Source organism: Varroa jacobsoni, unplaced genomic scaffold (genome assembly GCF_002532875.2).
Source record: "Varroa jacobsoni isolate VJ856 unplaced genomic scaffold, vjacob_1.0 scaffold_1338, whole genome shotgun sequence".
Taxonomy (NCBI): domain Eukaryota; kingdom Metazoa; phylum Arthropoda; class Arachnida; order Mesostigmata; family Varroidae; genus Varroa; species Varroa jacobsoni.
The window spans coordinates 428917-454359 of record NW_019214240.1 but is presented as its reverse complement, the minus strand read 5'-3'; the positions used below and the strand labels follow the sequence as shown (position 1 = coordinate 454359).

Genomic DNA, 25443 nt, shown 5'->3' with positions numbered 1-25443 from the left:
TATAAATAAATATAAATATAAAAATATTTATAAATTTACGTCAATTTACTCGAAACCTAGGCTGACAGTAGTTTATCGAAATTCTTTGTCAACGGCAATTTTATTCGTTTTTTTTTTTGTTCTACAGTCCGGCTGGTGTGTGTCTACATGAAATTAAAGTTTGTGCGGAATACTTCGTACGAAAGACTTGGTCGCATCGGCCTAGTTACTTTTAAATACTCAACAAAATTGTATACCAGTCGTTTTCTTTTGTTCTACAGGTCGGCAGGTTTATGTGTCCATATAAAATTGAAGTTCGTGCGGAATACTTCGCATCGGCTAAAAATCTTATACGTACAACCGTATCGATATGTGCAGTGCTCTAGCTGGTCGGTACATTACGTGGAGTGAAATGCCCGGCCTTTCAATCCATGCAGTATGCAACAAATGTCTATGCAGATACAGCTTCGTTCATTGTCTACAATAAAGATGACGAGCATAAAATCAATTAGATGAAGTATAAATAGACGGTAAAAATCTACACGTGTACATACGAGTATTTATAAGTTTATAAACAGTCATACACGTGTACATACGAGTATTTATAAGTTATTTATAAACAGTCATATATATATATATGATATGAGCATATGGACCTCTCCGTCAACATCGATCTACTTTTAGGATTGCTTAGCTTCTTTGCGCTAATGTAAGATCTCTACCCCATCCTATATACTAATTAAACAGACATTTCTATAAAACATTTTTCTATCTTGAAATCTACGAAGCCAAAATTGATCACAACATTCCTTCGCCCGAAGATAAACACACGCCAATGCAGACACAGATAATATAGGTAACCTAGAGCGCTATAACGATTGCAAAATCTGTTCAAGTTGCCTTTGGTTTGACTATGGACTCTGTTCAGCTTGGCTTATTCGTTTGTAAAGAGATTTGCCAGTTTTCGGATCTCCGAATAAAAACACGGGTGGTTCGATCCACATTCCCTGGGCATTTTTCACTGGTCCTGGAATCCTGTCCCTCGATCTGGTCGGTACTGGCTTTTGCAGGAATTTAGTAATTGTGAAGACGGCCTTTTCAGCCCGGTGGCTAATAAGGCACGAACTAGTATTTGACGGCGTTGATGGTTCTTGGCAGTCCTCGTTTGTTTTTTTCGTACTCTTCAATCTGAGATCAGCTGTCCCCGGCGGTGATCTCATTTGTGCGTCCTCTCTAGTATTTGGTGACGACGCTTTTAGTGCTAGTTCGGCCACAGCTGCTTCTTTTGATGACTGCGTCGTCGGCGGTTGAGCCAGTGTCATTGAGGCTAATATCTGATTTGATTTTCCCATTCCCATGTCCAAAGTGGAAACGGCTACGTTTTCATTTGAGACTCTTCTGGACCGTCTGGATATTGGTAGCTTCGACTCAGAATGGCTGATTTTTTCGCCTGGACCGACTGATGGTCGAAGCCGAAGAGGCGGAGTCAGATTCTCAGCTGCCGAAGTCCATGAAGTAGGTTTACTCTGTAAAAAAACGAAAAAAGTGCTCGTGTCAAAGGAGACAAATATAACTCTCCGTATCATAAAAATGATTTAACACGGTCTCTGAAACATACTTTATAAGCGCCTAATATAAAAACTGTACATGGTAGAAAAGATACTACATAAGATAGTACATAAAACACAAAAATAACTCTTCAGTTTATAGAAATATTCGTAAGGTTTAAATTTAGCATTGCAGGCTGGTGTATAATTGGTTAGTCGGCAATGCATAATGAATGGCATAGTGTAGTTCGAGGAGAGCTAGCAGTGCAGAGTAAGAACTCACCCGTGGTGTCGCACTGGGTTTCTTTAAAACTATTTTTTTTTCTATCTCAGGCTGACTTCCTTTTTTATTTTGAACATGGTCTATGCTATTTGTGGCCTTCCGTTTTGCTGTGATGGCGTGTCCACTTCGGGTGGCTGTTTTGACCGGTTTCAAAGTAGACTTCGCTTTTTTTGGATCGGCAGGCGTTGCTGTGGTAACCGATTTTACTGAACCGGGAGCTTTCAATTCAGTACCCTTTCGCAGACCCACACGCGTCGACTCTATTGATTTGCTTACGAAAGCCGACTTCGCTCGAGACGCTAAAGTGGCAGCCTTCACTGGAGCACCTGCTTTAACCGAGGCTGGAGACTTCACTGGAGAAAGACAGAATTTGACTGCCGTGCCAGTTTTCATTTGGCTGACTGGTTTAGCTTGAACGCCAGTACCCCACTTAGTGACAGTGAAAGGTTTGAGTCCCACCGATTTTTGTATGGTGACGATTTCCGCCAAAGTACGCGAATCGGTGGTCTTTGTGGCAGCTCCTGTCTGGCTTCGGTTACTTATCTTGTTGATAAGAGTATTACTGTTACTCGTATGATCGGGTTGCACCTTGCTTGCTCCCATTTCTTTCCTCGACTTGATGACCTTTGGTTGATCTGTAAGCTGCTGTGGTTTAGCAAACTCGGACGCTTCAAATATTCTACTAGAGTCAGGATCTCCAGTAGACTTTAAGGTATTTGGCGAGCTTATAAATTGCGGTGCCTTACCCACCTTGATGGTTTCCAACGGCTTGCTAGAGTCACCTTCCTTCACGGGCTTAGAGGAACTAACCACGCATGCAAGCTTCTCTGTTTTGTGTGGGCCAGGCGTTTTCCATACATTACAAGAGTCGATGTTAATAGTAGATTTTACCGCTTGACAGCTGTTGGAGTCTTTTGGAGAGGGAAATTTTTCCTTTTTTGTGTCCGTTAAATATGGCTGATTGACGTCGTCTATTTTGTCAGCCTCAACAACCGTAGCAGTATTTTTCGTTGATCCTTCTATACTATGTTTGGATTCGTCTGGTGTATTCAGTTTTGATCCATCCTTTCCACTCATTTTAACAGCAACAGACTGAATGTGGCTTTACAAAGTTTATCTTTTTATTCGAGCCTAAATGAGACGTAGATCCGAGAAATCCACGTTAGATTGTAGCCTGTTTTAGAGACCAGGCTAGGACGTACTGAGCATTCATGTTCAGTGACTTCTATAGCTCGGAGCACATAAGAAAAATTTATGTACTAGATAGTAATATAAGATTAGCCTTACGGAATTAGAGTGGGAAAGCTTCGTTTTTTGCGAAGTTTTGAGCAGTAGTACACTTAGAACGCTGCCAGCTTAAACGTATCATTAGAAGATTGTCACACACTATTCGAACGATGCCAGCTAGAATTGTTCTCGACAGATTGTATGCGTCTTGGAAAATCATTGCCTATAAGAGTGCCGCGTCGAACCTCGATTTAGGAACAACTTACTAAGAGGTTATTAATATGGCAGTGTCGTCTCACAACATATTAAAAAAAATATACCGATAAAAACTTATCACCGACGTGTCCTGAAGGCATACAATAATACAGAATTCGCAGATGCTTTGTTCGAATCGCCGGAGCAAGGAGCTGCCGCTCTTTTGTTAAAATACGGGGTCGGCCTAATATTATTTTATATATCCAGAACCGGTATGCCACAGGTCGTATTTCCTACTATAGATTTACTAACTCGAACTTAGAGGTCTCCGAGACAAGATGAAATTAGTCCTATTGTATGTCTAACCGCGTTATGCTGCAAAGTGATGCGGCTTCTGTCTTAGAATTGGATTTTTAAGGCAAAACATTTTTGTGCCAAATTACAGCGGTGACAGCTCGAAGCCCTCCAGGCTGTTAGAAGAGTACCCTTGCCCATCGGAGTCGCGCTTGATTATCGTCTTTTTAAATGTTCCTTTAGGTTAAAACTGGAATATCTCTCACATTTAAAAATCAAATGATAGGCTTTTTCATCTTAGCACCAGCGTATAACGCAATATACTTCTTCGTTGTATAAGACTCTCATGAGCCTCGAAAGGTCGGTAGCTGTTGGTGTAGTAAAATCTTTGCAGGTCTGTCACGGAATAACATAACTTTTTAGATTAGCAGATCTTAAGGCAGCATAATATTTACAGTCACGTATTGCAACTTTAACGCCCAAAGTGAAATTAAAGGTCAGCGTTAACAAGTAGAAACGAAGGAAATCATTTAAGAGATCTATAGTATGAAGTATCTGTTCTACGTACAAGGGTCCAAGTGACCGTGTCCAAGCAGGAAAAGCCCCTCTGAAGCTCGGAATAGTTGTTAGATGTAATGAGCATACTAGAATAACAATGATCAATCCCACTGCAACGCAAACGGCAACAGGTGTTACCTGGGTGACACGACTGTCGATGAATTTATTGCAGTCAGCGATATGTTTGTTTTTACAGCAACACTGTTGTATAGATGTACACGTCTAATTCGAAAAATCACGATGACCCGTTCTTTCCGGCTTTACGGTTCAGACATAAGATACCGGAAAATTATTGCTTATGATTGCATGCAATTTACATTGAAACTATTCAGTGATATGGTAGTGTCTCTTACTCATTCAAGTCATAGGGTTTCTACAACATTTTGATACCATATGATTTGGTAAGTTTAATGGAATCTGACAATCTATATTTCGCTACCGCCTGTGGGTATATTTACTAAAAGGGCGGTTAAGTCTTTATTACTTCTTAAAACGACGATTTGTTCAGGCTTCGAGACTTGGACCAAGGGACGCGTTATACACTTTTCCTCATCCCCCTGTAAATAGTCTGATATAAATCGTTGTGTCTTTCTCATAAGTGATCTATTTGAAGCACTAAACGAGCTTGAAACCGTTCATCTTTGTGCCTCTAATATTTATTGTGTCCTAATGCATTTTACCTTTGTCATTTGGTACCGTGAACATTGGTAGCACTCATTGAATCTACTGAACATGAAATTGCATGTAATTTCCATAACCGTTCGGATTTTAAGGTATACAATCTACTCAATCGAAATTATTGCTGATAGAGCTAAATTTCGCACTTCAGGTCTTTCAGTCATCACGAAAACGGAACGAGGCTATAATTTTCTGTGAAAACATACATCAAGGATCTAGTGGATCGGGTACCGGAGTCCTGTGGTGTCGAGTTCGAGATTGATTCGCCTAGAGATTGATTTTCCCGATATAGCGTAACGTCATCTGATTGGCGTGAGTATCATTCCGCTCCTTACTCGTAATAGACTGGATAATAGCTTCTTAGCAGTAGTAGATCGAGATTGGTTTTTACCGTGAAACAGGCATTATTGCTTGTTGATGGGGTGTCGGTGCTAAGAGATTTAAAGCCCGTATGGAATAAACATGCAAAAGACTTTCAAAGTACAATACAAATAAAGGGCCTCAACGGTGTGACCAACTAAAGAGATAGGTCCCAAAAAATCTTGACATTTCCTACTTTTCCTAATATTGACTCACGCGTGGTAGTCATATTAATAATAACCGTAGTAAAAGACCTCTCCCTATAAATTACTGTTGTAGATTTTTACATCACAGTAATGAATACTAGCCGGTACGACTCATTATTGATGATGCCTTTGGTTAGCAAACCCACGTTAAATTGAAAACCCATTTTAGTGAATACAACTAACATGACCAAGTAGTTATCAGCGTCCGAGGAGGTGATTTTTTTTTATCAACATCCGTTTCCTCACGCACAGAAGCATTAAGGTCTGCAAGGACTATGATAAATGACACTAAGAGTGATTTAAAGAATCAGATGTGTTTATATGGATTTATATACACATTTTTAATACATAATAGAAGCGACATTTGGTATACGATAGTACCTAGTGTCTACATGTGAGATTTCATTTGGAAGTGAAAACCAGTTGTGCCTTTGTGAAGCGAAAGCGTTTTCTCGGTCCAACCAAAACGATGCAAGCAAGTGTGGAGCTTCTATGGTCATCAGGTCGATTGCGTATACTCCACAGCTCCAGTCCAAGAGACTGCAGAGCCAAAATTCACACGGCACTCAAGAATCGACTAACGACCAAAAATTCAATATCACACAGCAATGGACCCCTAAACTATCATTATGTTTTTTTAAATCGTAACATTGTTATTATGGATAGCATGAGTATACTACAAGCTTTGACCGAAGCGCGTCGTCTGGCAGATGCAGATGCTGCCAGGTCGTTTTCTGAATCTTTTACGGTTTCTTCGTCGGAAGCGTAATCGTTAGCTTGCCCCTCTGTCCGTATTAATGGTGCCCTTACCGGAAATAATAACAAAGCGAAAATTGCAATGTTATTAAATAGATACTTTTATAGTACGATACCTAGACATGCTCTTGAGGGCTCACTGGTAACAGCTACAGGCCGGCTTAATTATTTTAACTTAATTGTTATACTGTACCAGGAACAACTTCGTACCTTTGCATAATGACATTTTCCCAAATAAAGCATCGTTGGACGTTGGGGCTACCCCTACGCACGGATACTCCATTGTCCGAAATATCGATAAAGACTGCGTGACTCTCTGTGAAACGTGGCCAGGCTTTACCGTCGCCCAGTATGGGTATTCTGGAAATGAAATGTCGCGTCGTTTAACGTATAAAATCGGTCCAATTTAAAATCCTAATTGACCTCCAATATTCTTCTAAAATCGAAAACTTACGATAATGATGTAGCAAGGTTAACTAGTCTGTAATATTCACATTTATACACATCTACAAAAAGAAATCATTAGTGGGATAAGCGACAGACATCATCATCAAAGGTTGTGACACTAATGTAAGATGTTGAGTACCGCATTGTGGGGCGTTAAGCACTACTTCATTTATGGCCAGCGTGCTAAATTCTACTAAGTCAGCGACATTAATCTAGTTTCTCTAGGCATGAATAAGCTATTTGTATGTCTTGCAATCAGCTTTTAATGACCGGTTTTTTTGGCGAACTTAAAAAAGACGCAAATGGTTGTGGGGGCTTCGTGTACCATGTATATAAAAAAAAAATTTTGCTGACGTTTCGATATCAAGATAGCTATCTACAAAAGCAACATGGCTGGGATCCGTCCAAACTATTACGCTTCCAATTTAAAATAATGTAGTTATTTCTGTTGACGCGGTTAAATCTGCCGGAGTTATTCTGATGATCTTCATCTGTCAAATCTTGTTATATCATTACCGCGTTGTTGACCCTCGGATCCCAACCCCTGGGCATGTAGATGCAATTACGCTGAGCTAGGAATTATTTCTGTCTTATATAGATAGGGTATTGATATAAATTAGGCTTTCCGGGGATATTTGACGGTTTGAAATATTCGAATAATTGAGGTTATATATGGTAGGACTTGGACATCTTGTTTAATGGAATTACCTCCTCACTTGCTCAGATATGGAAGACCTGACTTCACACAGTTCTTAGCTAATGTGAGGTTGTAATTCGCCTCACCAAATCCTACCTGGTTATCGATCGCTTGTTTCAGAGAATTTACAGTAGGATACGCTACACTATCTATTGCCTTTTTCCACAAATGGAAGCAATCGAAGTCACATAAACGTAAACCTAGAGAACACGGGATTTGAGATCATCATTTGATTCTGTCTTCTTAAATATAGGCTGCAATTAAAATATGGTGGCAAGGTAATGCATTGTCGTCAAATAACCACACTATCAATGGTCATGCCACACTTATATTCATCTTCAGGTTTACCCAGTTTGAGATATCTGGCCCTGACGATTTCCCTTCCGGCCAGTACCTTGTAATAGCAACTGGCTCGGTTATCCATCCATGCAAGGACGCATCACTTTCCGTTCGAATTTACCCAACACTGGTATTCTCTCTCTCTCTCTCTCTCTATCTTACATGCAGTGCTGTCCCCCAGACTGCGTCAAGTTTCATCCATTGGGAAATTGTCTAAAAAACTAATTCCGCTGTTTCTCCCCTTTATCTTCAATGTTTTAATTAGAATTTCGTAGTATGGATTTCGAGAGATTCAATATTGACTGCGCTGTGCATGCATTGTTGTACGTAGCAGCTTCTATAATTGCAACAGCTGGTCTTTCCGTCTAGGTCATCTAGTGATTTGCCTTGCGGTCTTCAACCTCCCCATTAACGTTATTAAAATGACCGCCTCACTGTCGAACCGTTGCTTTACTGTACACTCTTTAGCTTAAAGCTTTAATCTTCGATAGATTTTATTAGCGTTCCTGCTTTCAATTCAATCAAGGAGAGCATAAAACAATACTTTTTATAAGAAAATGAACCATTCTCTAATGAAACCCAATTAGCCTGTATCCGGAACTAGCAAGAGAGCTATTTCTTAATATCTATCAAATGTTATTTGTTTGTGGCGCCTAGTTTGATGTTTCTTCGAAATTTTCCGCCTGCCAAGTGGCTCAGCAGACGTTAGTCGTAGAGAACTCGTGTTATCTGTACTCAAAAAGCTAATCCTCTTTCCAGTTAACCTTCAATTAAGCTTAAGATCTCTGCAACGGCGGCCTTATTTCGGAATCATGTTTACAATTGATGCTTGTTAAATACAATGGATCTGCCTACAGATATTCGCACGGCTTACGGCGGTTCCTACTTACTAAATCTGTGAATCGGTATCGCAGGATATGATGAATGTTTTGTTACTACGCAGGAAAAAGGGGCTATATTTCAGGTTATTGGTGCCAATATGACAGTTAGATAATAATGTTGGTGGTAAATGTGATAATTTGATCACTAACTCAGATCTAAAACGAGGAAACAATACTACTAAATGATACCATACACTGTAGCTTTTTGTCCTTTCTGAGGGAAATATGTAAGCCTTTAAGATGTTCGTCAATGTTAGATTCTGTCGCTTCAAATTAAGAAGTCCTTGTATTTCGTTGTAAAGTCATGTAATGTCCGCATCTTTATGCGCTCCTATTAGAAACATGTTGCAAATCAACGCTTAAGGTGGTACTTCAATATTTATATGCCTATTTTTTCTGATCATAATAATAATAATATATATTTTTTATTAGAAGGCTAGGAGAATTATCACACGAACCGTACACAAGTACAACTTTTAATCTGGATTCCTTATGCCTATTCCTCTTACCATTACATAGAGCAGCTTGTATTAGTGTTCGGTAAAATTATAAAAAAAATTTATAAATTGCTCTTTTTTGGCATACGATCGTGATTCAATATAGATGCTGGGAATTTTGTCAAAAAAAACACCAGGATCAGAGCTGCTCAAGTAACTATGCAGTGTTACCTCTTCAGAAAGGCTGTTCTATGAATCGGGTGGAGCTGGAGTAGTGTAACTTAATATGAGGTACTCTCCGATAATGATAAGCTTGAATCCAAACTGTGAAAAGCGGGATCAATTAAATATAGTTTTAACTCAGAAGGTGACAGAATGGATTCCTACATTGGGGATGAGTATTTTTTCTTAGCACACATACTGAGTTCCTTCGAGAATGCCTGTGCGGATCTGCTCTGTAGATTAGATAGAGTCAAAACGTATATAAATCAGTATAGCAAGGCTAGCTTCTGTCGAAATCGTATTACAATAGGCCTGGACAGACAGTAAGTACAAGCGACTTATATTCAGTCAATTTTCATTTGTTTTTTCGTAAACGATATACGTCAAAATGGGCATGCATTTCTCTGCCGGTTTAGTACATAAAAATTTTATATAAAAACATATTAGCACCTATCAATATTCTTACTGGTATCATTCTACAAGGGAAATACCTACTATACCAATAGCTGCCTAAATTCATATTTGGGTGCTTTAAGCCATGGGATCATTTTGTCGAAGTCCGACTGTTTTCTAGGAAAACGGGTGTTATTATTATGTTATGCGGTAAAGATCGTATATGACAGTGCTTGCTTAAGTCTGCTTTACATCATACTTCTCATAAAAAAAAACAGCGGAAAGTATAGCGATATGATTATATGAAAATGAATAGTTTATACTGCAATTGAAAAATCAGTGTAGATGAAATAGGTGAGTGTTTTTATGTGTGTGATTTATGACTAATATGCGGTATTTGGAGCAAAAAAATTCTTAAATTTTAGAATCCGTGCGGGTGTCGTGCTCCCGGTGTTACCGTGCAGCCAATCATAAGCTTTATCATCTAAGGTGTATATTTAGGCCGTCTTATTTAACGCAATGGTTCTCACTTTCTTTTCCATAACCTATTTTGACCTTACTTAGCTAGTGCATTGTCTATTGACTATTACTGCCTCTATGCAGTTATAGCTCATTATGTGAATTGCTATCATCTCTGTGAGTAAAGTAGCAAGAAGTAATACATGCGCTTTGCCATAGGGCTATATGTACATGATACTAGGTTTTTTAAAAAACAATATTGATATATTTATTTAAACCTGCTTCACAAAATAGAATGGAGTACAATATTAGAACTAAAATATGTAACAATGGCACCTACCCCTGGCGCGTGAAGGTACCCCAAATATGCAGGATTTCATCCATAAGATTTTCTTCAAACGTAGTGTAATTTAAATTCTGAACGGTAGCGTCGGACTTCGTGACATTGTCTTCCATTATAAGTTTCTTGAGAACTCTCAGATTTCCCAGGGTATAAGGTAGCTCCTCGCCGTGAAGCGCTCCTGGTATGTCCTATTATAGATAGATAGTTTCGACTTGTTCATATCTTCAATTGTCCGTGATTGTGCTGTGGTAATGTGTCTAACTACTAACTTTGCAACACCTGATGGCCTAGGCTTGAAACCGGGCGTAAACACGCCTCGTCTAGTCCAGGGGCGAGCACCCGTCCGGTGCAACGGCACTACCGAACGTGCGAGCTCGAAGCATTTATTTAGCATGGAGAAGATGAGAGTGTTAAGCTAATACGAAATCAACCAGGTTTATCGATACTGAAACATATGTACGATAAACGTTTATACACTCGAGGGCAATTTCAAATCGCTTTGTTACTCACAGGTCTCGTTCGCAGTTAACACCGAAATACGCTCGTCAAAGCTGAACTAAACAAGGATAAATAGTGTGTAATCGACGGCGTTGGGCTACAAGTCTGCTTATGGGATCTGAAGTTCACATGTTTTAGTCATCGACCAACAGAAAATCGCCAATTTGTACGAAAAAAATACGCCGAGTTTATTATACATCTACTAGGAAATACTACCTCGTATAAACTATAGGAGGGCTGATGTTGAAAGAAATACCGGTAAACTCCAACCCCTGCAGCAAGGGCAGCCTGCAATGCGGAAGAAATTATCTTTAGATAACAAGTGCATTTATGTATTAAAATCTACCAATTTTCTCATTTCTATTTGCGCACTGTGACTAATGGTACATTTCTGTCTGTTTGTTCGACAGCAGTTTCTTTTTTTATCGACGAACGTTGCTGAGGCGTTGGCGAGGCCTATTTTTCATGGTTGTTGTCTTGCTTAGAGTTTTTAGATTTTGTAGGCTCGGCTGACCCAATCCATATAGGTGGCTAAGAAGTTGGCTAAGGGCCGATTCAAACCCGCAGAGGGATCAATCTACTAATGGTTTTGGTTAAATTTCGAATTTACTCGATAGCGCTCAGACCTAAGAAATAGCCGGCGTTCTACGATAGGTTACAATGCTGCCGTGTTAGAAATAATTAGAAGCAGTATAATGCACTGGTTTTGCTTACTTGGGAGTAGAAGTGTGCAGGGCACGTAAAGAAAAGGTCGGTAGCGGCGTCAGCAATTAGGTCCACTATTTCCTCTTCAGGATATTCACGCTCTTCTGGAAAATATGCAGACACTATACGCCGACTTTCAGCCAGCGGTGTATGGAAGACAGCACGCAGTATTCCTACCAGTGAGACCAAGTGGCCTACACCTGAAAATAACTTCCTAAATGCAATACATGATGGAACTTGAGACTCCTCATTTGCTTTGATTGTTATGTGTCACCGTATCGTATTAATAAACTATTTACATTTTGAGTTACTTGTCGTCCTCTAGTCGTTTCTAATCTGTATACCTATAGTTACGTATATATTAGCGGAGGCGCTATAAAGGCACTCTTTCGTTATAACAAAAAAAAAAGAATTGTTTTTTTTTGCCACAAGAACGTCTCACAGTATACAAGCATTTAGCAATAAGACTCATCCGATTCACACAAAAGCAACGCCCAGACGGGGTCTCGAACCCCGGACCGTTAGGTTAAAAGCCTAACGCTCTACCGACTGAGCTATCTGGGCGCCCGGTAGATGTGCGACGTTTAGGAGAACAGCCGGATATCAGGTGAGCGAGGAAACAAGTAAAAAATCTAGACACTTGACGTTACTTATACGTTTATACACATACACACGGTTCTTTATCAGATAAAAAAAATTCCCTGTGTACCGACACAGCTCAGTCAGCAGGCAAGAGAATTTTTAATCTGCTAGTAGCGTGCTTGAGCCTCCGTCAAAATAAAGAGGGCTTTCTCAGTTCTTCTCAGAATGGTAAGGGTAGTACTCAACGGCATGCTTTGAAAAAAAAGCCTAAATGAGAATATAATTGCTTGCCTTGAACTTTACTCTATCTAGTTAATCGGACGAATAATGCAAATAAGTGAAGATAATTATTGTAATTAAGAATCTACGTAGCGGTAGGCATGCTTCGCTTCAATTCGAAGCAGAACAGACCGCTCCCATAAGTTCTCGATCTAGTTACCTGAGGTTCTCGTTACTGTCCAAGGCGCGTCTCGCAAAAATACTAGCCTCGTGTTGGTTTGTGCCAATGATAAGCTGTTCGACATTAAATTCAACGTGCTCGAGTTGAGCGGGATCGAGAGAAGTGTAGTCGGATTCGACTGGTGGAAGTGCCATGCCTTCATAACCTGTAAACGGACATAGGCCACTTGAAGGTGTTAGTCTGTCGAAGTTTTCTCTAAAACTTTCATCTTGTCGAACGACACCTTTTCTGAACGTATGATCTTCATTTGACCACGTTCATAGTGTCTTTCTGACTTTGTAGGCCCTTTCAGGTTATTAGCAAACGTTGTGAACGGCATTGTTCTCTGTTTATTTCCGATAATTCTTTGAGCATTTCTATATCATTTTGTCACGTGTCTACATAATCATCTATATAGATTATTAAGAATAGATTTTTTTGCAAAATACTTACCAAGAAGGTCAGCTACATGGACGAGTTCCGTCGCGTTGATGGTTCGTAGGCAGTCTAGTTGTTGCCGAGAATCGCCGCCACATCCTAGATTTTGTGCCGCTCTGGAAATAGTTCCCAGAAGTATATAGCGAAGAGGTCATTAACATGGCCCAGTTTCAACCCTTACAAGTTGACCTAAGTAAACATGCGCGCATCGACAGGCGTCTGCTTGAACTATTCGAATATTAGTATAGAGAAAATTATTTTATATTCTTTATAGTAGGTATTTATGAGCGCTTCGTGATATGTACAGCAAACAGCTATTTATAGAAGTGCAGAGATACTGAGAGGTACGAGAGATCTGTGAAAAGTAGTATTTGTAGAGCCATAACTTGCCGTAAAAAGTAAATATTGATTAGGTCTTCAGATTTTGAAACTTCATATCATAACTTCCTACAGAAATGAGTACGGATCAAACTATTTGTAAGGTTTGTCTTCATATATGGACTTGAATCAGTATGGTATAAAAACGTACGTTCGGGCTAATTAATTCAACCCGTAACATTTAACTGTAGGGCTCTACTGTAGCGTACATAGATACATTGCAGTTGTGTAAATAATAGACTCTAAAGATTACTTCTCCAGCTCTTTACGTGGAATCCTGTTTAATGTGCTAAGAGATAAGCTTGAGCCGCTTTGTAGAATGGCTCTCCGAAAAAGTCCTGCAAAGAAAGACATCAGTAGGTGTTATTTATTAAATGATAAACAGTGCATGAAATGAAGTTAATAATAGGTTTTGGAACCTTCCCTACCTGTCGTGTTTCAAAATGAAGCGAACTTCGCTGAAATCATGACGCTACGAGTCATTTCAACGTACCCCTTGCATGTGGCGAAATTGCATGCAGAGCTGCGGAAATCGCCCCCGCGCTGTGACCGCACACTGTCACCTCCGTCGGATCACCTGTAGAAAGGTATCGCCAGGTTTGGCAAGGTCTTAAACTGATTTTCCATTGAGCAAATTAATCTATGCATGCTTCATTTTGATGCACGGACGATAACAATTGATACCCACCGCCAAAAAGTGCGATGTTATCTCGAATCCAATGCAGCGCAAGATTCTGGTCCCAAAGACCAGCCGTACCAGTCAGCTCCGGAATCTCAGAATGGTGTGCAAATCCCAGTAAGCCAACACGATAACTAAGTGATACGAAGATCACTCGATTCGCTGCCGCGAAAGCCCCACCGTCATAGAGAAACAAATCGGAGCTGCCCCACTGGAAGCTACCGCCATAGATGAACACGAACACTGGTTTCAACGCATCCTTCCAAAATGAAAGTTGATTTGAATAATATGTCTCCAACACGTTTTCGAGTCAAACATATAATTCGAAAAAAAAAAATACAATACAGATACGGGTATTTATTCATGGCCGATTAGCAAGCTTTATAGCTATCAAGATCTATTACTTACTCTGAATGCGCAACTAACTATTTCAGAACAAACCCAATGCTCTCACTGCGCTTATAGATCAGTAGACGATTCTACGCTTACTCTTTGCTTTATTTGTTTGAACAATAAAAAGTTTGTATCACTATGGAAACCTTAACATTTAGCCTAGAAACACGCGGTGTTTTTGAATCGTTTCTCTATATACCCACAGTATAACTAACTAAATGTTTCACTTCTTTGAGCCAAAATAGTCCTCAAGAGAAATAAACTTACCTGTTCGTGTCTATAGTTCTAGCAGTCTCCGAATCGCCGTTGAATAATTATATACGTTCAAAAGAACAGAATTCCTCAGTAAAAATCATCATCAATTCGGCTTGTGTTAAATTTCAGTGGCACAGGCACCTCAAACATCTCGAAATTAAAAATCTCTATTTGTAATAAACTCTAGCTGATACTCTATCGTTGCTTTTTCGATCATCCTTCATGTTCTGACTGGAACAGGAGTTAGTTAACTCTAGTAGTTCTGTAGCGCTATGGCATTTGTACCTGCGTCGTAGAGCTACCCAGCGTTCCTACGGGCCTCCAGATATTGAGCATCAAACAATCTTCGGACGAATGATTCATGTAGTCAAGGCGAAGGTGGCGAGAGAGTCGTTGGTCTGCTTGCGGACACCCGGGTCCCTTCTTGTGCGCCTAAAGTATGACCGACAATATCGTTGAGAACAGTAGGTCGTTAGATGCTTGTGACTGAATAAGGTCGTCACTCTTCTGCATATTGATTAGCTCTCCCTGTTTATTGGTTAATATATTTCTCCGAACTACTCAACTATATGAAATGCACCCCAAAAATAGAAGACAATGGCTTTAGGAACTCGAAGCTGCCAGGAGGCCGTAGATGTCGACGATCCCTTGCACCTGCCCTTATTTGCTTATAATATGTTACTCTTACAATTAGTGCCTACACGACAATCTACTTGGAGACTACATATCGAACCGTAGGAAACTGGATCTGTGGTTGTTAGGTTTCTACTTGCTTGTACCTATTTATAGAATAGGCATACAGAATATTTCCGAATGATAACATCTCGCTAACGGACTTTGCAGCTTCTTTCCTAGACCACCTGCCACGTGTACAGTAAAATCGTATCTATTTAGGTGGGTTGAACCCATTACTATAGCCAGTAAACATGAATGATGCTACGTATTGTAAGCTTACTTGTTGGTTGGATAAAAAAATCCCGATGTTCATGATAAATATCGCTGTTACTGCCTTTAGTTCCGAATGATTGTAATGACCATCGTACAACTGATGTTGAAAAAGCATGTAAACTTTCTTAAAGTATCATCAGTTCATCTCAGAAAGTTTCGTCTGAGTTGGCTGACAACTCTGGCTTTTAAACGGGTGTAACAACTGCGCGACAAGTTAATGATGGCGGCTGTAGGTGTTCTGTGTATTCAGCTGTTAAAGGCTTCGTAAATCGTATGTAATTTTTTTTCATCAAACAGACGCAAACTTGAACTTGTCAGAGAAAACGTTTGAAATTTACTATTGAACTTCGAAAGAAGCACAATTTTAGCAAGATCCAGTATCTAACTGGCTCCTTTTTGGATTTATGCTTACAATTTAGGTAATATCCGCTATCAGTTTTACGCTACAAAGATAGATCAAACAGTCAGCTAGTGTTAGTAGTGGGACACCCTAACAATACTTCCGGGTGATCAAAGGTGATCAGCATGCAATACGCGGCATACTATATATCTATGTGCTACTAGAACTCTGTATCTGCTTGTTTGTCTAGTCCAAATCGACCTTTGAAGGTGATCGGATCGGGCTGATTTTCGGGAGATCATGGTCGTCGTTCTTGGTACCAATCGAAAGCTCTCGTCGAAATCTCAAGGGCACACTATAACAGATAAAAGCCTAGCACCCATAGGAGCGAATTTTATTTTCAACTCCAATCGATAAATGTTGGTGAACTAAAATACTATATAGGCATTTGCATACAAAAAGGGTATTTTGGTGTGATAATAGCCGAACCCCCCCCCCCCCCCCCCGAAATAGAAGTGTTGTTTCACTTACGAGACAGTGGAGTGAAAATTCGTTTTGAGCTATTTTTGGATGCTTTTTTTTTAAGAGAATTTTTGATAAGTATCAGTTGGAAGGTTGTAGCGTCTGCCGTATATATATCTATAGATTCTTTGAAAGAAATACGAAAACGTTAAAAACATTTCTCTATACAAAAAAACAGATATTTGTTGACGGTCATTTTTTAAACAAATCGGTAGGTACTGACAAGCTGACCAGAACCGCAATACATCTTCTCATAGCTAAAATTGATATTTGACGTGGAAAAAGTCAAGAATCCCATATAGTAGCTTTTTCCTTACATGGTATTCTATATAATGGCAATCGATGAAAATTCAATACATATGGCTATACTTGAGACTGTATTGGCTAAGCTGGTTTGCCTGACAAGGAGCGAAACGACGTTTCAAATGGTTTATGAACGAGCCTCTAATAAAGGTCAGTTGCTAGACCAATGTCAAGGTGATTTTCGTGAAAAATCTTGCCGCTTTATTACTCAAAGAAAAATGTTAGCATGTGAAATATTTGTACTTATTTATTAGGAAAAAAAAAAGGCATAGAAATCTAGGTGTCGTTCCAAGGACGGGGTCAACGCATACTATACCTTGATCTACAAAAGGACATCTTGTGAATCGATAGCAAAAAAACATTTTAATCGGGAAAATTTATATCCATATCATATGTATTTGAATTTAGATAAAAATATATAATTGCTCATTTAAAAAAAGCAACGAGAAACCCTTAGCCCGGTAACGTCTCAAGACGGGTAAAGAGTCAAGAACTTAGCCGTCCTTATCAATTGGAAGCCCGCGAGGCCGTCTAGTACAATTTAAAGTTAATCAAGCATCAACCGAAGATACGCTGCGTTATCTGAAATATGGTAAGTGGGAGCGTACTAAAACTCGGCCACGTTTTGGATGAGATTTTATACTGCTGACAGTTATCTAGCTAACGCTATTATAGTTTTTTTATCGCGATAAATGCGGAAACAACATTTGAGTATTGAATATATACTGTTTGACTGCGTCTCAGGTATTTGACCTTTATATTTATTTTTAATAATCCTATTAGAGTAGAAAGCGGAAGATCCGGAGCCAGACAAGCAACAACGTAATTTCCGTTGCACTGACAAGTTTCCTTTCACCATTTACATAGAGATATCTGCTCCACCTATGATCTTTACTACATATATGTAATTAAGCACAAATTTGAGAGATCTGAATTCAAGAGAGAACTTGCGTTTTTCTATTGAAAGTATTAAACAATGAATGGGTCCATCAACTTATTCGAAGCTGATGACGTTATGAGGTTCTGTAACGCATGCCTCAAAACGACGTTGTGCCAGCCGTCTTTTTGAAAAGCAGTGAATAGGAGCACACGTAGGAGAACCCAGAAAAGAAGATCGGCGAAGCCACAAAAGTAAACTGCAATCAATTGTCAACTATAACTATTTTGTTCGCATAATCTTTCTTAATTTTAGGCGGCGTCCGTTAGTTTTTTTGTAAAGCGTTCGCCTCATCCGTGAATACCATTGCAGTGAATTTGTAAACATTAAGTAATTCCAAATAGCAAAATTTATCTTCCTTTTTTTGTTGACAGTACAACTCTCAAATGGGACTAGCTATTCGGATCTTTGATAGAAACGTTATTCATTTTGCCTACATTGAAAGTTGCAATTAGGACTCTCTTCCTAATCTTCTCTGCGACCTTTGACGTAGTTTACCGCGTTCTGATAAACTTCCAACTAGAGGTTTCAACAAATTCTGTTTGCTATTTTTCAAACTTACCCATTGGAAATCTAATTTCTTTAGTTGCTTTTTATCTAGTGATACGATCGACTGCGTAATTCACCAGATCGACAGTAAACAGCGTGTACTGCCCTGTTCCCATCGATGACGTACGAAACATTAGTACTATGATTACTAATTAATATACAATTTTTTTTTTGTTTTTTCGCATCTGGCATCAGTTGAACTCAAAATTTTATCTCCCGATCGTCCGATTGATGTTGTATGTGAAGTTTATTGTGATCCACTGCGTCTTATTTGTTATTAAAATCGTTGCGTTATTGTACATCGTCCCATACTTAGTTGTGATGACAAAACAGTATGACAGAATCAAATGAGTTAAATCGTTCCGGGAATCTGTAAAACGTGCTTACTTTATAACATTGGGTAATTCCATTGCGTCACAGCAAATCTAGACATGTTTATTTCTGTGATGTTTTCAGTAGCTCAACTACATACTTCTCAACTATCGATGGTGAAACGTTTGTCGAAATCAGAAGGTGTTGTGAATGAGAATACGTAGGACGTTTAGACCTCTTCCGTAATCGGATGATACTACGTTGAGTTTCTACGTTTTCTTCGCACATCTTTATCACAGGTCTCTTTAGGTAACGTATAGCTTCATTTCAGCATAGGGAGACTAGTCAAATTCAGCATCGATCATGATTGATCACGAACCTATATTGCACATATGATAATTTAAATTTAAAAATCTATAGAGTACTTCTCAGCGTCACAGCAGGCGATCGGAGATCAAGTCATCCTCCCATTTGGGACGGTCAGTGACACGCGAACAAACGCCGATTGAGATCGCGCTAATATTTACTGATTAGCGAGCTTTTTGCATATCATCTATAGATTCTATACATGGACTCTATAGATTCACTGTCTCCCAAGTTTGTATACGCGTTTTTTTCGTTATTCTACATTAAGAAAAAAAAAAAAAAAAAAAATATATATATATATATATATAGTTAAACGAAAAATTTGGAAACTCGCGGGTTTATTTAAAACAAAAGCTCATATTTACGATCTAACTAAAAAGCAGATGTTTCGTCTTCAGCAATAGATAAATATGCCCTGGGACGCTTTTAAGCATTCGGCAAGGGTAAATATATACGTTTAGTACTATCTCAAGCGGATGCTTTACATATTCCGTGTCGCCTAGATTATTTTAATAGACGCGTCGTTGCGTCCAACAAAGCCGAATAAAAGCCGGCGGCTTACCAAGATTATAAAAGTTGACTATATAAATATATTGCACTGGAAATAAAAAAAATCGACCTGGTTGTCAGGAGATACTGCTACATTTAGCTGGAATTTTTCAAAGGTCTATTTCCCTTTTTACTAGCACTTCTTTTTTTATTATGCACCGATACCGTTTTCAATTGGAAATTGAGTTGTTTTTTCCCCAGCCATATAAAAACAAATCATCCGATAGCCGGTGTAATCGATACACTGAACAAAAGTGCATCGGTCTACAAACGTTGCTTATAATGTAAAGGAGCCTCACCTTGAGTATTCCTTGCCAAGGCAAGGCGGGTTGTGGTTTGGCAAAGCGTAGTTCGCCTGTTGGAGGTCGACCAAACGGAACTCCCAAAAAAGCTTCGACCTCTTCGCTCGAACCGACTCCTAATCGAACTCCTTCTACGGATCCGTATGGAGTATTCACCAGGGGGCCTATAAAAGTGGGCGCTGTTTGCCAATAATGTAATGACAAGTTTATCGCTGAGGTTCGCCTCTTGACGGGCTAATGGCATTATGAAGATTTATACTAGCATTCATGCTTACATATGACATCTTTGATGTGTGAGACTGAATGTTTATATTGTATGAAAATAGAATGTTAGCGTCAAGTAGAACTTGATAAGAAAAACTGTAACAGCCTATTCAGTGTTATATGGCGTTTAACTTCAATCTATTAACTAACTAAAACAGACACGAAGCAATGCATGCAGTGCACCGAGACCCTTGGGGTCTTGGTGTACTGCATAAAGACTGGACATTCTGAAAAAGTCTGCCCTTAATAGCGGTTGTGTGTGTAAACGGTGGATTTCTCACTTGCTCGTTGTTGAATTTCAGTCATCTATTTCTGCATCATCCATCTTGGATACCTAATTTGAAGGAATTGAGTGGGCATCAATTCGTATTGTACTAATAGATACGAACTGCAAGTAATACATAAATGCCTCTTAACTAGTTGTGCTGGTAACTACCTGACGACGTCACGTATCCAGTCGTCGATTGCTGTTCCGTTTGGACATGCGTGACCTGAGACCATAGCAATTCCACGAAAATCAAGAGTGCCCACATTGTCTGAAACCAGCAGTCTCTAGCAGATTATCATGAAAAATATGAGGGACACCGTACGTTCATATCACGTTGAATATGGCACCATCACCCGTTCGACTTATATATCATCCTCAGTATCGGTGAACACGTGTATAACGAATGGCATCTTAGGTCAGTTTATGTCGTCAATCCAGCTCACCTAATTAGGTTCGATGAGTGTTGTTGAAGAGCGGTATTTACCAGTCCTAGAATAGTGATCGGCGCTAGTGATCTAGTGCCGTCTATAGACCGCGTTTTTCCACTGCTTAATGGATCCTTGTTAATATCAAAAGCTCGTGTAAATTTGCTAGCTTATTTTTTCAGGGGTATATTCGCCCCGCTAAAATGATCAACAGTTGTTCGCGTTTATGCCGCTGCTGCTACATGACTCATGTTTCACACATGATTGTAACCTAGCGGAGACCTTGACATATCCTAGATATATATATTTTTTCCTTTCTTCAATGTTGATCTGCGTACCGAACGCAAAGATAAGATGAACTGGCCGCTTTTTTTCTTTATCCTTAAGATATGCCCGTCACTCCATTAGGTATGCTCATATGTCGCAAACCCAGCTGATCATCGTGAAATCGAACTTACTCTGAATGGAGGCTGACGGCAAACGCAACGTATCTAATACTCGAACGTGTAACGCAATGAAAAACCGCTTTCAATCATCGTCATTTTATTATCATCATCTAACAAAGGACGTTACACCTGTTACATTCACAAGGCATAATATTATCTTTGGCATTTTTCCGCGAAACAGTACGGTCGATAAATGGCCCGGCGAATTTATATGACAATAATAATAAAATGACAAATGATCCAAATGTCAAATGGAAGAGACACGAATCCGTGTGAATTGCTCCTCAGCGCCAACAAACAGTTTTAACTAAATTGAATCATCTAAATTTGGACACAGTCGAATACGAGCTTCCTGGTAGCATTCAGGTGAGAAAAAGGAAAGACGAGATTTTTCTATCAACTACATTATCATCATCACGTAGAGTTGAGCCGGAGGATGTTGCATTGCCGAAATTAGTATGCCATCTCCGCATACGGTTCGTTCTTTCCGACGATAAGACTGGTACAATTTTGCGGCAGTTATATATTATCTGGGTACTGGTATCAATAGATCCAGAAAATGACTCAGGGATAGAGGCGCTGCCTGACTGTATAACTAACTAACTAACTAACTAAAACGGGTCTCAATTCCAAATCAATGTTTGCGACTGTTTCATCAGGCTGTTGCCGAATGTTTATATATTTACTAGCATCTATTAGCAAGCAAATAGATGCTGTGCTTTAGTGTAGACGGATTGTGCTAAATCATGCAAGCGTACCTAGTGTGACGATGATACCGAAAAATGACGGCTACAGTGAATTTACCGATAGTAACGCTATAGGGTGACATAAACAACGAACGAAGAGAACAAAGTGTAAATGGATACGTTATTAAATATTCTGTCGTCGGCTAAATAGTTCTTATTGTCGATTCATGACGGAAACATACATGCTATAGATTTCTACCCGTATATATGCACGCTATTTTACGATTTATATAAATAAACAGTAACATTATAATTACAACCTTCCGGTTCGGCGCGAGATTAACGACGACAGCGTCGGACGCGAGAGCTATCAAGGTAACCCAGTAAAAAAGGCCGCGTCAAACCCTAAGCACAAGCACCTAGGAAATACTTATTGACACACGTTTCTGTTTTTTGTCTCTGCCGATATTTTCTGACACCACCTGTTATAGGACAATAGATTGTTCGAACAACGATCAGATCACGTTAGTGCGTAATAATCGCCACCGGGCACGAACACACATCAGCACACGCCTAGAACTTCACCGGCTAAGATATGTGCATGGCATAGAGTGTACGTATGCACAGAGAGCCAACGAATCCTTGTTTCGGTTGGTATAAGTACGCAGCTTGCTACTGTTTTGTAATAGGGTCAAATTAAATCAGATCTAATTGCAACGCTATGAGCTCACTGTCAACTGGTTATATCGTTGCCCTGGCCTTTTATCGCGCCCATAGCACTCGCGCAGAAAGAAATGCCGTGCTAACCCGATGGTCACTGTTGCGCCGGCCGTTGCTCTACGACGTCGGATGCAGCCCTTTCCCGGTCTTGTTTTTGTATGCTTGCGAAGAGTCAAACGCCATAAGTGCCACCTGGTGAAGAGCTACGTAAGGACACAACGGTTGACTGACTGGTGTGCTGAGGTCCTTCTAGACACAAGTATAATTTTGGTGCTATTCGTGGATATACCACCACAACTGAATAAAAAGGACCACCCACTTCTTCAGCTGCTCGGTGTCATTTGTCAATTGCAATGAAAAAAAAATTTCAAAATGTACACCAAGGTGTTTTGTTTCAGGTAGACGATAATATGCTCCTCCGTGTCGACCCACTTGGAGTTGCGGAGTTAAGTTAGCAAGCGCTGTTTTTAAAAAACGATGGGAAAGATTGCGTTATTGGATTGGACGCCACCTCCCTATTTGTTGATGTCCCCTGAGAACGACCAGCACACGCTTCTAAAGCAACGTTATTATACAATGACGGGAAGCTCAAAGAAAGGATCGAGAAGATTATACTGTTATGAGAAGAAAAAATTGAGTAGGTGTGTGCACGTCCAAAGGATTTTTATTCAAGTCGTTCTTCTACTGAGAACCCTGGTCACAACGTGCGTCTCGATGATACGGCAGTATTATTCTAAAATAGTAGATATAGGGAAGGTCTGTATTAAATAGCAGAAAACACATACTTTACTTGCGTGCACGTTTAACACATCAAAGGATTTCCTGTACCATCGTACCTTATCCATGTTTCACAGTAACAGAATTGCTCTGTGCCAACTACCGACTTCGTAACATTATAATGAAACGTCTGTCGGCCTTTAAACATGTACCCTCAGATGAAGGCTTTCAAGGTACAGCCAAACGACAAATACTGCTTATAGGTTTCATGGTGTCGATGTTTAAGTGTCAGCGAGTCTTGACCTTGCTAGAGCCGAATAACAATGCTCGTTTGATTTCTCTGACAATTGTCCTGGTGTGCCTTCCGTATTTGCTTAGAAATCTCCAAGACATGACCTATAACTTGATGCATCATTTAGAGAACTCGGTGGCCCTGGGTGAAACCTCACTGTTTCCGAAGAAAGAACTACCGACAACATTTAGCTATGGCAACATCAGTTACTGGCCATAATGAAAGATAATTAGCAGAACTGTGAAGCCTCCTTAAGGCAGCCTATCCAGCAGGGTTTGCGTGGGCACTCCATGCCGTGATACAAACTTTAGGACAATGACATTCAGTATCCAACATTTCTACACCACGGTCTTAGTACGTATGCTTCGATTGGGATACCGTTGTGTATTTTTCTCTATTTGCGCTATAACCTGCCTTTCCGGCTATTTTGCTCTGTACTAGACCGAACAGACACAATTGAAATAAATCTACGATATTTTCCAACTTTGTTTAGACTCTCAATCGAGTAAAAAAGTTCGAGTCGCTGGCCTTCCAACAACTATGGGAAATTGCGTAAGTGATCTTCGCACGAGTTTTAGGAGGACGGGGTTTTCTTAAGCGTTTTTTGAAAAAAAACAATGAACATCTCGAGTTCTAAGGTACGTTAGTTAATGCAACGTACATACAACTTCAAGTCGGGAAAAATGTTGATCACAATCAGCTGAAAGTTAATAATTATAAGTTGGATGTCTTTTTAAGCATTTTGTCTCATTTGAAAATAGGCAAAGCTCAATTTGATAAGATCTTATAGCCAGTTCAAATAAAGAGCATCAAGACAATTTACTTCGAATTTCAATGTACTACTAGCAAAGAAGACGCGGATCTTTTCTAACTGAACCAGTAATGATTCCCATTCCGCGAGAGCTAGTTATGCCCTTAGAAAGGTTTTCGGAATACTTCTAGATAGACGTATCTGCTGACTATGGTACAGGTTCGAAAGCCAAGTTTCGTCTCAATTTACAGAGACATACGGTTCACTTTGTCAAGCAAAACAATTTGTCATTTAGCCGATCATGTAAGAGATGATGGTTCGGGATACGGGGTTTCGAGTCCCATGGACACGCTTCGTTCCGTGCTGGGAGCGAGGTGTTTGTCGAAACACATAGCTATATATCTGTTTAGTAGAAAAATGAAGTATTATTTAAATAATGGCTTGATAAATTTTAAAAATGAACGACCTTTTGCAAGTGTGATATATCTACTTGGCGGACTCTATCGGCATGTGTTGTGAACCCTTCAAATTGCTGAATAAAAATCGACTTGGAGTAATTTCTCTACTAGCGCCATATTTAGTGTGACGCTCCTCTGATCAAATTCAGTGTTAAAATTTCCGAAACGAGAAAGAGCTACATTGCATTGGCAAAACCAAGCAAATTAGCCTAAATAGAAATTGGTGTCTAAAGGGGTGAAATATACAGAAACACGGCACATCGTGCCTATACGTGTCACTCCAGATCTCTACTAAAAATCATTTACTTGATGTGGGTAATGCCGTTTTGGATTGTGATTTAATTGATAAAACTTCATTCAATAGAATTACTTCTAAGCTCCTACCCGGATCTCTGCGAATGCTGCATTTCATCTTCTGTAAAGTCGGCCAATTCTGAATAGACAAAAAAGTCATAGACAATCTTCTACTCACTTATAGTCTGTATATACTGTTATTACTAGATAATATGTACAAGGTAGCTTGCTATGGGAAGACTGCGATGAACGAACGCGTCTCGATTCAGCTGAAGCTTTTCAATTCGAAACGTTGAAAATATTTGACTGCAGATTGGTGGTGAAAT

At 39.6% G+C, this 25443-nt stretch overlaps 2 protein-coding genes and 1 non-coding gene across 3 annotated transcripts; all 3 read right to left on the bottom strand.

Annotated features, from left to right (window-relative positions):
* Positions 1-81: 81 nt before the first annotated feature.
* LOC111268973 (uncharacterized) lies at positions 82-3188 on the bottom strand. Its single transcript, XM_022848261.2, has 2 exons — positions 1810-3188; positions 82-1505 (listed from the first exon to the last, which is right to left on the bottom strand). The coding sequence occupies exons 1-2, from the start codon at positions 2884-2886 to the stop codon at positions 891-893; spliced, it is 1692 nt and encodes a 563-aa protein (XP_022703996.1). The 5' UTR covers positions 2887-3188; the 3' UTR covers positions 82-890.
* A 2434-nt stretch (positions 3189-5622) lies between these two features.
* LOC111268971 (acetylcholinesterase) lies at positions 5623-22271 on the bottom strand (the record flags this gene model as incomplete). Its single annotated transcript, XM_086971888.1, has 14 exons — positions 5623-6132; positions 6294-6443; positions 10299-10489; positions 11016-11087; positions 11514-11718; positions 12526-12691; positions 12979-13079; positions 13595-13679; positions 13835-13918; positions 14030-14279; positions 14954-15100; positions 19794-19975; positions 20497-20551; positions 22206-22271. Coding segments are annotated over 14 exons (1932 nt in total), but the record flags the coding sequence as incomplete, so codon positions are not given.
* On the bottom strand, positions 11996-12068 carry TRNAK-UUU (transfer RNA lysine (anticodon UUU)). Its single transcript has one exon. It is a non-coding gene; the product is annotated as a tRNA-Lys (tRNA).
* Positions 22272-25443: the final 3172 nt, after the last annotated feature.